Raw genomic sequence first — 12,703 nt, forward strand, 5'->3', positions numbered from 1 at the left:
GGATCACCAGGCCTGTAACCTGTACTGACATCTGTACATATGTTATTATTACCAATCGTATGATCACCAGGCCTGTAACCAGTACAGACATCTGTACATATGTTATTACCAATCGTATGATCACCAGGCCTGTAACCTGTACTGACATCTGTACATATGTTATTATTACCAATCGTATGATCACCAGGCCTGTAACCAGTACAGACATCTGTACATATGTTATTACCAATCGTATGATCACCAGGCCTGTAACCATTACTGACATCTGTACATATGTTATTATTACCAGTCGTATGATCACCAGGCCTGTAACCAGTACAGACATCGGTACATATGTTATTATTACCAATCGTATGATCACCAGGCCTGTAACCTGTACTGACATCTGTACATATGTTATTATTACCAATCGTATGATCACCAGGCCTGTAACCAGTACAGACATCTGTACATATGTTATTATTACCAATCGTTGGATCACCAGGCCTGTAACCTGTACTGACATCTGTACATATGTTATTATTACCAATCGTATGATCACCAGGCCTGTAACCAGTACAGACATCTGTACATATGTTATTACCAATCGTATGATCACCAGGCCTGTAACCAGTACTGACATCTGTACATATGTTATTATTACCAATCGTATGATCACCAGGCCTGTAACCAGTACAGACATCTGTACATATGTTATTACCAATCGTATGATCACCAGGCCTGTAACCAGTACTGACATCTGTACATATGTTATTATTACCAATCGTATGATCACCAGGCCTGTAACCAGTACTGACAACCGTACATATGTTACTATTACCAATCGTATGATCACCAGGCCTGTAACCAGTACTGACATCTGTACATATGTTACTGTTACCAATCGTATGATCACCAGGCCTGTAACCAGTACTGACATCTGTACATATGTTATTATTACCAATCGTATGATCACCAGGCCTGTAACCATTACTGACATCTGTACATATGTTATCTTTATTGTAGAGACAAGACCCAGTGAGCTTTGATGAAGCATTTGAAACTCTATCCAGAAATGTCCTGAATATTAGATATACGCTCTTACCTTACCTGTACACCTTATTATATGACGCTCATACTAAAGGCTCCACCGTGGTGAGGCCACTGCTACATGAGTAAGTATCTGATTTCATTGTATAATGTACTAATTAATATATATTTACTGCTTATAGAGTTCTGGAAGCTATATTAGCCAATGAAATCATTTTAGATATGCCTCATTGTCAATTGTCCATGACCGCAATCCCGCCGCCTTTATCCGCACTGCGGAGTATAATGTCTGTGTATTGACTCAAAGATTTTAGCGCTTTCCTTTCCTGGGCAGTTACATTGTAGTAAATCCGGCCCTGTATCTGAGGTAATGTACACTTAATAATGGGAATTGCTTTATCATCAGAAATTGCTGGTTCATTCAGTTAATCTTAATTTTAATTGTCGTGTTAACTTGTACAGGCCAATGTTTTATATACGCAGTATAAGGGGGGTGTATAAAATGTGCAGAGAGATTTAGATTTGCTTACCTCCAATCAAATACAGTCTTGAAAAGGGGGCGTGGCCTTGGAAGGGGTGTGGCATCACAGCACGTCCCCCAGGGCAAGCGTGCGCCATCTATTCAGTAGTCATTCGCTGCCCTGTTGTGCAGAGCAGCAGTGATCAAATGCTTCCCCAACCTTCCTCCAACCCGCGGGACACTGCAGCGAGGGTGGGACAGAAGGGTAGTGTCCGAAAAGTGGGACTGTCCTGCTGAAATCAGGACAGTTGTGAGGTATGAATTGGGAGGGGCGTGTCCAAACTCAAATCTAAATTGCAGTGTAAAATTATTGCTGGCCAGCACTTGTGGGCTACATTCAAAAGTAGCCAGTATTTACCCCACATGCAGAAAATACTAAGGGGTAAATTTACTAAGATTCGAGATGGTCCCGATTTTCAAAATTATTTAACTCGCTGGAATTCGCCAAAATTTGGGTGATTTAATCCCTTTTCTTTTACCAAATTTACCAACAGGCGATTTGAGGCTAAACGAGTTTGCCGATGGTGAAGCAGAACGAGATATCTCTCCCGAGTAACTCATTTTGCAGGAGATTACTCACCCAATATTGCAGTGTTTTCTCTCTGTAAATCTCTCCCGAGCTAGCAGCCAGCACATATCAGTGAGATATATCAGTGAGATATGTGGTTGCTGCTTGTGTTTTAACCCTTGTAAAAATTTTAAAAATGTTTTTTTTTAAATGACGTGAGGTCCCCCTCCAAAAAACACTAACCAGCCTCGGGCTTGCCAGCCTGTCCAGGTTCTTAACATTACAGGGAAAAAATGTGTAGGGATCCCCTGTAATGTAAGAACCAGCACAAGGCAGCAGGGACAGGGCTGGTTTTAAATATACGGCAAAAAAAAATGGCGTGGGTTCCACCGCATAATTAAAACCAGCCCAGGACCCTTTCTAACGAGGGACAGATGCCACAACCAGGGGTGCCCTTTCACCGGACCCCCCAGCCGCAGCATCAGCCCTGACCATTAGTCAGCCCAGGCCAGGGATCCCTAGGGAGTTGGTGACCCCCCCAATAAAGGGGTCACCCTCTCCAGGGCACCCCTGGCCTAGGCTGATGGTCCAGGGCTATCCCCGCCACCCCTGGGTGTTGACTGGCGGGTTGATTGTGTTTGGTGATGTGTAAAAAATAGATGTATCATCTTTGTCTTTACAGTGGAACTACAGGTCCCAGCAAGCCTCCTCCGCATTCTGGAACTTGGAGAACCACAAGTACCAGCATGCGGGGCATTAAGGGCCCACTGGTACCTGTAGTTCACAACACACCTGTAAAATAAAGCTTTATTACATACATACATACACATACATACTCACCCGGTTCCAGATGTTCACCTCCACTTGTCAACGTAAAGTTGTGTATGTTTCTGACCATCTCGCAGCTCAGGCCCTGCCCACAATATTTCGTCATCGCACCCCCCGCTGTATACAGACAATCGGCTCCCTCTGTCAGACAGCATGACTAACCACAGTGGTACCACGTTGTCACACTTCCAGTTTTCCATATAGATTCCTCTTCAAATCCATCGATCACCTTAACCTTAGCGTATTATACATGATGTGGATCTACAGCCTAATATAAAAGCAAGAAGTGCAGGTTCTAAATTAGAGCCCTTGATGGCCAGGTATGCTGGGACCTGTGGTCACATTGCAGTGAGAACGGTATGGCTATTGGCTTTCCTACAGTACCTGCATTTTAAATTGAACTATAGTGATTTCAGAATAAAGACTGACATTCTCCAGCGTAAACTATGGATTTAGTGGCTATTACCATTTGGATCAGTTTATTGGAATATGAAGACATAAAAATCACAATAAAAAAAATATTTGTTTCTTCTTTTAAGATTTACTGAAGATAGGAACACCTGGGATGTGTACAAGCAGTTCCTGTGGGGGTCCGCATTCATGATCAGTGCTGTGCTCGACCAGGTGAGTTCAGTCTGATTGTTTCCGTCAATGTGAAATAACACAACAAAACAATTTTACCATTCATTCAGCACTTCTATAGGTATTTATTTATATATTTCATTGCTTAAAAATGATTATTTACTTAAGTTAGTTTGAAATGGAAAACAAGACCTCAGCTGCTACTGTACCTGGCTTTCAACAAGCCGTAAAGGTTTGGACAGAAAGAGATCAAATCTTTCCAGTCCCTTTGGTGACAGTAGTGAGAAGCTTCTTCCTCTTCTCTGTATGTAGGTATTAATTATAATATTCAAGTGGCACTAATGTATGTGCCATGGAACTTTACTACAAATATATTATATTACAACTACTCTCCCACTGATTGCCCAATCAGCCTTTAGTTCTCCTTGGTATTGCTTTATACAGATTAAGTCATATTTTATTTGGATTTACATCCCCATAGTACTAGCAAATTAAATGCTTTGCATTTCTATATAGCATATATTTATATATAGTAAACAGAAATGACAGCAATGTAAAATATTACTTATGTATATCTCTGTTTAATCCTAGGGTGCAACAAGTGTAAATGCGTACTTTACTGATACAGCTTGGTATGACTATCACACGGTAAGTATGTTTGTGCGTTTGTAAAAATGTGTGTGTGTGTATGTATATATATATATATATATATATATATATACTGTGTGTATGTATGTATGAATATAACTTTACTTCCTTATGCTAATGGGAGATTCCGGTCCTAATCTCGCACGCAGAAAGCTGCGCTGCCCACTGGTCAGACACCAGCCAGTATAAGCACTCGCACAAGCCCCATGCTTGGTACGAGAGATTCGTAAGTACCAGCCTTCCCCATGCGCATGACTAAGATTCGTGCCAATAACTTTCCCATGACAATCCCACAAGATTAGGCGGTTTTGCGCTCACATTGTCGCTGCCCAGTTCCTGCCCCAAAACATCAGATATCACAGATGGACAGACAGCCTGACTCAGAGACAGATGCTAATGCGATTTCATACGCAACGTAGCTGTGAAAATATGCTAATAGTTACATAGCTTACCCGAGCATATGGACGCCCACCACTATCTTCTCATGTGCGTACGACATCGCCTACCTATGTAAACATCGGTAACATCGACACACATCGAGCGGCTCTCTTGCCCTTGTGGCAAGGTCAGCAGTCAGGCCAGCCACAGACTTGGCAACTCCACTGACACGCAGAGGGCTCTCATGCTGCGTAGGAGACCACAAGGGCTAATTTATGCACGCCCATGTAACGGCCTTTAAACGGTCATTTAAACAGTCTGCATTTTATTGACCACCCCCCTGTTACCACCCCCAAATGCTAACAGCCTGTCACTCACTTAGCGATGAATTCCACATGCGGCCCTTCCAACAAGCCCGTGTAAATAGTACCTGCTCCCCCCTTTCTCAGCACGCCTGGGGAGTATAGGGCTCCCGTCATACAGATTTTCCCAGGATATTCGCTTTTTTTCCCTTATTGAGCTTTACATGACATTGCTTAATTTTGTTTTCTTCCTAATGTATCTAAATTATCAGGATACATGGGGATAGATTCCAATAAAGGAGTAGGGAGGGGATTTGTGACTGTTATTAAGTTAAATAACGGAATGCCCGCACAGTGGGGATTGAAGTAAATAGACATTTTACTTCAAGTATTCATTAAAAAAATATATATATAATAATAGCATACAAGCCCGCCCTTAGTGTGTCACAGCTCGGGCCCAGAGCTTTCAATCCAAATAGATAAATATATCTGACACACACTGATATTTATTTACTTCAAACTATCTCTAGAGATAGGCAATAAGCAGCTCCCCCCAGCTGTTGTAGAACTACAAATCCCAGCATGCCCTGCCATAGTTTTACTCTTTGACTATGCTAACACTGTTTAAAGACATGCTAGGATGTGTTATTCAATAACAGCTTGTTGCCCACCCCTGATTTTACATATTCATTATCTTTTCATAGCACGGCGCTCCAAATTCTGAGAAATCAACAGATATCAGCCCCTAAAATTAAATGCCTCAATTACTATTGTCCATTAGAGCTCATTATGTAAAACAGCCTGTCTGTGATTGGTCAATGACTTTCATTTTTCTTAGTAATGGTCAGTCGTCAACACATAATAAATTTATCTCTCCTCAGTGACACCTATTGGTTCCCAACCTTGGTTATTATTATCTTTAAAAGAGTATTTGACAGGCACCTGCATGCTGGACAATAACTATTCAGTAACTGCATTAAGGAAAGATAACATTGAATTGCTTGCAGAAGTAGACCTGCTCGTTAACAGCAAAAAACAAAGAGAGCCGGGAGAGCTGAATATCACATAAATGTTTAAAAAACAATATATTCATAAACAGTAATGAACAATTTGTAAAAAAAAACGTACTGTGGCCACAGAACCTAAAGATATGCATTCATGTAAAAAATAAATTGGTAATAAAAATTGTTGCTAAAAACAATGTTTGTTTAAGCTCAGTCCAGATTTGTAGATAAGACTACAGATAGGCTTCTAAATCACTCAATCTGTGGACAACGATAATGCAGGTAACAGTGTCCAAAGATGAAATAAAAATTGAGATTTAGTAGCAGAGATACGGTATAATCAAGGCAACGTGCCTGAGAATATATGCCCTGATCTGCCAATCCGCATTAGAACACAAGCTTCATGTTAAGGAAAAAATAAATACCATTTTGTAGATATATCAGCATGGATCTCTGGAGAGGCCTCTCCTATGTCCTATGGCAGAGGGATCCTGGGTGTCTGCCGTAAACCCTTAACCATGGAACAATAGCTTGTTGTGTGATGTGGATAAGCCGTCAGCTGTCAGCACAATCCGCGTCTGAGTGAAAAATAATGCAATCCCGTCGTGCAATGTTGCCGAGGCCAGTTGAAGAATCCAAAGGATAGATTCAGCAGGGGATGCAGTAGTAGTCCTGAGTGCACCGATGTGCGGGGGTAATGAAACCTAATGTTCATAACGCGTGTATGAAAGCAGAATACATATCTTTACATTGAATGTTAAAGACTGATTCTGAAGAACAGTTTCTCCTAAGTCATAGAAACTGTCCTTTAGGAATATTCAATTTCCAAGGTTTGAAATGACTACTCTTGAAATGTAGGTAATTCTGACAATCCACCAGGTGCGTATCTACCCATTGGCCAGGATGGCACTCGCCAGGGGCGCTGACCAAAGGGGGGGCGCCGCCCGGCAGTGCCACCAGTAGCCAAGAGGTGGACAAGTCCCTCGGCCCCACAAGTGTAGGGCAGACCGTAGTGATAGCGGTCTGCCCTACACAGTTTACAAACACGCAGCCGCCAGCAGTGGTTGTGTGTTTGTAATAGCAGCCAGCCAATGAGAGTCTGCCTGACTCTCATTTGCTGCTGCGTCGTCCGCGGAGGGAGCCGGCTGGAGCTCACTAATGAGCTCCGTCTTCCGGCTCCCTCTGCAGGCATGTGATGGGAGAGACGTCATGAAGTATGATGTCTCTCCCATGCAGGAGAAGAGCGGGCGGGACTGAGCGGACAGCGGCGGTCGCGTCAGGAGCGAGGATCAGGTAATTTTTTTTTTCTTTGTGTGTGTGTAGGGGTGGCACTGAAATAGGGGGTGGCCGCTACTGGGGGAAATTTATGGGGGGGTACCCACTACAGGGGGCTCTGTATAGGGGTGGCCACTACTGGGGGCACTCTATAGGGGTGGTCACTACCCGGGGCACTCTATAGGGGTGGTCACTACTGGGGGCACTGAAATAAGGGGTGGCCGCTACTGGGGGCACTTTATGGGGTGGGGGGGTTCCTGCTACTGGGGGCTCTGTATATGGGTGGCCACTACTGGGGACAATTTAGGGGGGTGGTCACTACTGGGGCACTTTCTGGGGGGGTGCCTGCTACTGGGGGCTCTGTATATGGGTGGCCACTACTGGGGACAATTTAGGGGGCTGGCCACTACTGGAGGCACTGTATCGGGGTGGCCACTACTGGGGGCACTGTATAGGGGTGGCCACTACTGGGGGCACTTTATAGTGGTGGCCACTACTGGGGGTAATTTAGGGGGGTGGCCACTACTGGGGGTAATTTAGGGGGGTGGCCACTACTGGTGGCACTTTATAAGGGGGACTACTACTGGGGTCACTGTATTGGGGGGTCTACTAATGGGGGCAATGCAGCATATCGTGATTGCTACTGGAGGGTTACTACAGGGGGCACTGCATGGGGGGGCGCCAGTCCATTACATTGTCAGGGGCGCTTGGATCCCTAGATATACCCCTGCAATCCACCTCCTTTTTAAACATGACTGTATGTAATTTGCCATCAGAAACATACACTGTGTTATCCAGGAAATTAATCCTGATTGGGTCAATAGTGTGTGTGAACTTCAAATCATAAACATTAGAGTTAACGTGATCAATAAATAATTGAGATGCTCCTAGATTTGAATTCCAAATAATAAAAATATCATCTATGTAATAGCCATATCGGACCAGGCCCAACCCGACATCGCCCTCAAAAAGCCCCTTGTAGAGGTTAGAGAAAATCAGGGCGAACCTGGTCCCCATGGCCGTCCTGCAACGCTGTAAGAAAAAATCTGCATTGAAAGAAAAATAATTATGCTCAAGAATTAATTTAATAGAATTGAGTAAAAATGTGCATAAATGTGCATCAACATTTGTGTCAAAACACAAATAGTGATTGATAGCTAACAAACCTAATTCGTGAGGAATGTTAGTGTATAGTGATTCCACATCACAAGTGAGTAGAATGTAGGAGTCTTTCCAAATTACAGATTTGAGTGTAAAAAGAAAATGGGAGGTATCTATAATGTGCAACGGAAGTGAAAACACATATTTTTGTAGATATGACTCAACAAAAGAGGATGAATTGGATGTGATAGACCTAACCCAAGAAATAATGGCGCATCCTGGGGGAGAAATTAAAGTTTTATGTACTTTGGGCAAATGATAATATATGGGAACTAAGGGATGTTCTATATTAAGAAAATAAAAGATGTCTTTATTAATAGTTTTATGAAAAAGTGCTTCATGTAGAAGGGATTTGAGGTCATCTTTAAATGTTAGAGTGGGATCAAATGGAAGTCTCAAATAAAATGTTATATTATCCAGTTGTCTGCCACCCTCCAACACATAGTCCTCAATATTTTGAATAACAAGGCCACCGCCTTTGTCAGCTTGTTTAATGATGATACTCTTGTCTTGTACAAGGGCGGTTAGAGCCTTGCGTTCTAGTTTAGAAAGATTATCTTTATATGAATGATGTCTATTTTTCTCAAAGAGTGTCCGAAAATCATTCATAGTTGTGGTATAAAAACTTTCTATAAATGGACCTCTATGTTGGAGAGGATAAAAATCTGAAGGTTTCTTGAACTATCTAGGAGAGTTGCATGTGTCAAAGAGTTTAACCGTATTGGGGATGAGTCCACTACTTTCATAAGCAAAGGATTCTAAAGTCGCTAAAGCTCCTAGATCAGTAGCATCCAAAACAATAGGAGTCCCTTCTATATTTTTGTTTTGGAGTGATTTCATACAAAAAAATCTCTTGCGACTGAGCGTCCAAGTGAATTTATTGAGGTCAACAAACAGAGTAAACAGATTAGGACACTTCTCTGGGGCAAATTTCAACCCTTTGGATAAAAAGAGTAGTTTCAGTCATGGTAAGTTGTTTATTGGAAAGATTGAAGACATTGTTGGGGGTTATCTCCTTCTCACATTTTTCTCTATTCTTGTTCTTTCCTCCTCTTCTACCTCTACACCCTCGTCTCTTCTTCTTTTGATGGTGGGATGTGTTGTTATACTGCCTCTTGTGGGCATAGGCGTGAGATCTTGGGGAGACAGATCACTTCTTTCTAAAAAATGTGTCATGGTGTTTGGAGACCTTAGATGTGTGCGTGATCCATGATACACTGCAGTGGATCTCTGTGGAGATCTAATAGATGTCGTGTCACTGTCACTATGACCAAGAGAATCAGATCTATAAGAATGTATGAAAGGGTTTCTTGTGTCCTGTGTATAGGACTTAGAAGAGGGTCTGGATGTAGTGTTATCAGACCTTTGATTTCTAACATGTGTCTGTTTATGGAATGGTCACCTTTTATTTATATGTAACATTTGTGATGCTAGACATTATGCATTTATACAATATGTGTTTTTTTAAACCCATCCATAACATTATTTGATAGATTTAGTCTAACTAGGTCCAGATGATGACTATTTGTACATATACATTCATTCTTCTAAGTGATTTTTCAGCTGAATCCAATATGTGCACAAAGCGGTTTTAATTGTTTGGTATTATCCAATTAACATCTCCTATTTAAAGTCCTGGTTGAGAGGGAAGGGGTATACCTGTGAGGAAACAGCCGGTGATTGTTTTGCTGAGAAATGCGTTAGATTTCATTACCCCCGCACATCGGTGCACTCAGGACTCCTACTGCATCCCCTGCTGAATCTATCCTTTTGATTCTCCAACTGGCCTCGGCAACATTGCACGACGGGATTGCATTATTTTTCACTCAGACGCGGATCGTGCTGACAGCTGACGGCTTATCCACGTCACACCACAAGCTTCTGTTCCATGGTTAAGGGTTTACGGCAGACACCCAGGATCCCTCTGCCATAGGACATAGGAGAGGCCTCTCCAGAGATCCATGCTGATATATCTACAAAATGGTATTTATTTTTTCCTTAACATGAAGCTTGTGTTCTAATACGGATTGGCGGATCCGGGCATATATTCTCATGCACGTTGCCTTGATTATATCTCTGCTACTAAGTCTCAATTTTTATTTTTATTAGCTGTTATCTAAATTGCAGTGTAAATATAAAGCTGTCCAGCATGGGTTGGGTATGAAATTGCGGCTGTCGGAAAGCCGTTGGTCAGAATACAGAGAGCAGCATCCCCACAGTCAGAATCCCATATGTTGAATTTATCCGGTTTGCCAATCCTGACCAAAATATGATCACGATTGGCCAATTAGGGATTTTTAAAATGAAGACTTTCCTGGATTCCAAGACGAATTGGCGATCGGCGGTTCCTGTCGCATGGGGCCTATATTTTCTGTGACATCAAGTAAGATTATTGTCATAGAGCAGGATAGTAAGTTGCTGAAGAATATGTAGACAAAATGGCAGTCTTGGCTGTGAAAGTTCAGATAAATGCAGGGTTATGCCCCTAGGCCCTAGCAATGCCTACGCTACTGACACGTTATAATGGGGAGAAACTGAGAGCGACGGACTCAGGAACGCTACTGGAAAGAGATTCAATAGCTGCATACAGTGTCATACATTGGCTGTGTCCCCCCTTACTATGTAACTATGTATCATTTTCTTGTGTCCGCAAATCATTTCCGTAAAATAAAAAATATATATATTTTAAAAAGTAATCTGGGGATGTGTCTGCAAATTTTATTTTTAGGGTTTTAAAGAAAATACACGTGGTGGTTGGAAAGTGCTGCCAGCGCCAATTGACCATATTAATCTTCACGTGCGCGGTGGCTACATCTTACCACAACAAGCTCCTGCCTTCAACACACAATTTAGGTATGTACTAAATTTATTTAAAAAAAATACTATAATACTAAATCACCGCACACCTAGATATCATCGTGACGAGTGGCCGTTTGCTCCCAAATGTCAGAAAATGGACAAAAATCGTCATTGTGACAAATAAGTTCAATCAAATGGATTTAACCAACTGAGCGATCATTTTCATAAGTTTTCCAATGTTTGGGTTGATTGCCGTTTGCTCCGGTATATGAGCAGATTGTTGCTCCAACCAACCAACCAACCAACCAACCAACCAACCAGTTGGCTGGTTGGGAAGATAATCTTTAGGTATGTAGCCAGCTTTAGAAAAATATTTTTTTCAAATACTGGTGTATATATAAATGGTGTCAGCATATTCAGTATATTTAAGTAGTCAGATAATTTACTGTAGTCTGTTTGCTGTTATAGGCCTTGGCTGCAGTTGATCTGCTGGAGCTAGAAGGGAAGTATGCCCCCAGATGCTTTGAGTGGCCAAGTCGCCCAGACCTGGTGCACTGAGAGGGGCTGTTTTTGCTCGACTGAATCCACGGTGTATGAGGACAGATCTGTAACTCTTAGAAAGGCCCCCATAGTACAATAGCTGCTCTGCTGCTGTCATACATGATCAAATTCACCAACCAAACTGCACCAGCTGGTGGTCGCTTTCATGCTTAAATCTCGTTTTAATATTTATATTTCAAAAACATCTTTAAAACTTTTTTTTTTCAGTCGTTTGAATCCATTGAAGCTTCTGGTGGCTTTGGATGATAATGAAAATGCCAATGGACATCTTTTCTGGGACGATGGTAAAAGCATTGGTGAGTGCCGGCACCTTGCAATATTACCAGTTATGTCACATTTAGTTCAGGATTAGACCTGGAGAGTGAGTACTATATGGAATAAGTTAAGGTTAAGCTGAAGATGTCTCATATATAGGAGGTGGATTTACACAACCGGGAGTCATAGATATGTGTAATAATAACCGGGAGTCATAGATATGTGTAAAAAATTCTGAATGCACATGTGTAATATAGAGCCCGTTCTCATTATTATGTACACACAGAACGGCTCCATGTCTGTAGGATGTGCACAGATACATGTCCTAAATAAAATGTGTAAGGCAAAGTGGGATTCATCTCTCAGGGGCACAGCTGTCATGGTCTCCGGGCCCTAACCGTACTCGCCTTCTATGCTCCCCAGACTGTAAGCACGAGGGCCACGAGTCTACAAGTTCCTGTGCTCTAAATATGGATGAATGCGTTGTACGGAAATCATGTTTTCATTTCTAGTGTTATGTGTATTGTGTTTGTATAGTGTGTATTGTATGACTTCGTAGTACTATAGTATCTACTGTATCGCATTAACATTTTACATCAGCACTTGAAGGAACATTGGCCCTCATTCAGAGCCGCACCCACAGGCTATACGAGCGTGCTTTGTGATGGCCGCGATGGTCGAGACCATCGCGACCATCTAAATTGCGAGCCGGAGCCTGCGGTTGAGGTTTTCAACTGCAAGCTCCGGAGTAATTTTGGCTCTATCAGAGCCAAAATCACTCCCACTGACATCACTAGTGATGTCAGTGGGCCGGCTTCTGACGGGAGGCGTTCCCGTGGGAACGCCCCCGTCA

At 42.3% G+C, this 12,703-nt stretch overlaps 1 protein-coding gene across 1 annotated transcript in view; it reads left to right on the top strand.

The window, feature by feature from the left end:
• The window catches only part of LOC148481847 (maltase-glucoamylase-like), a 212,421-nt gene that overhangs the window by 185,781 nt on the left and 13,937 nt on the right, over positions 1-12,703 (top strand). The window contains exons 40-44 of the mRNA XM_088452934.1: positions 1,006-1,154; positions 3,425-3,509; positions 4,059-4,115; positions 10,964-11,088; positions 11,803-11,891. Coding sequence (XP_088309060.1) covers positions 1,006-1,154; positions 3,425-3,509; positions 4,059-4,115; positions 10,964-11,088; positions 11,803-11,891 — 505 coding nt within the window. The remainder of the gene's footprint in view (positions 1-1,005; positions 1,155-3,424; positions 3,510-4,058; positions 4,116-10,963; positions 11,089-11,802; positions 11,892-12,703) is intronic.

Source organism: Taudactylus pleione, unplaced genomic scaffold, assembly GCF_031769625.1.
Source record: "Taudactylus pleione unplaced genomic scaffold, aTauple2 ptg000559l, whole genome shotgun sequence".
Taxonomy (NCBI): domain Eukaryota; kingdom Metazoa; phylum Chordata; class Amphibia; order Anura; family Myobatrachidae; genus Taudactylus; species Taudactylus pleione.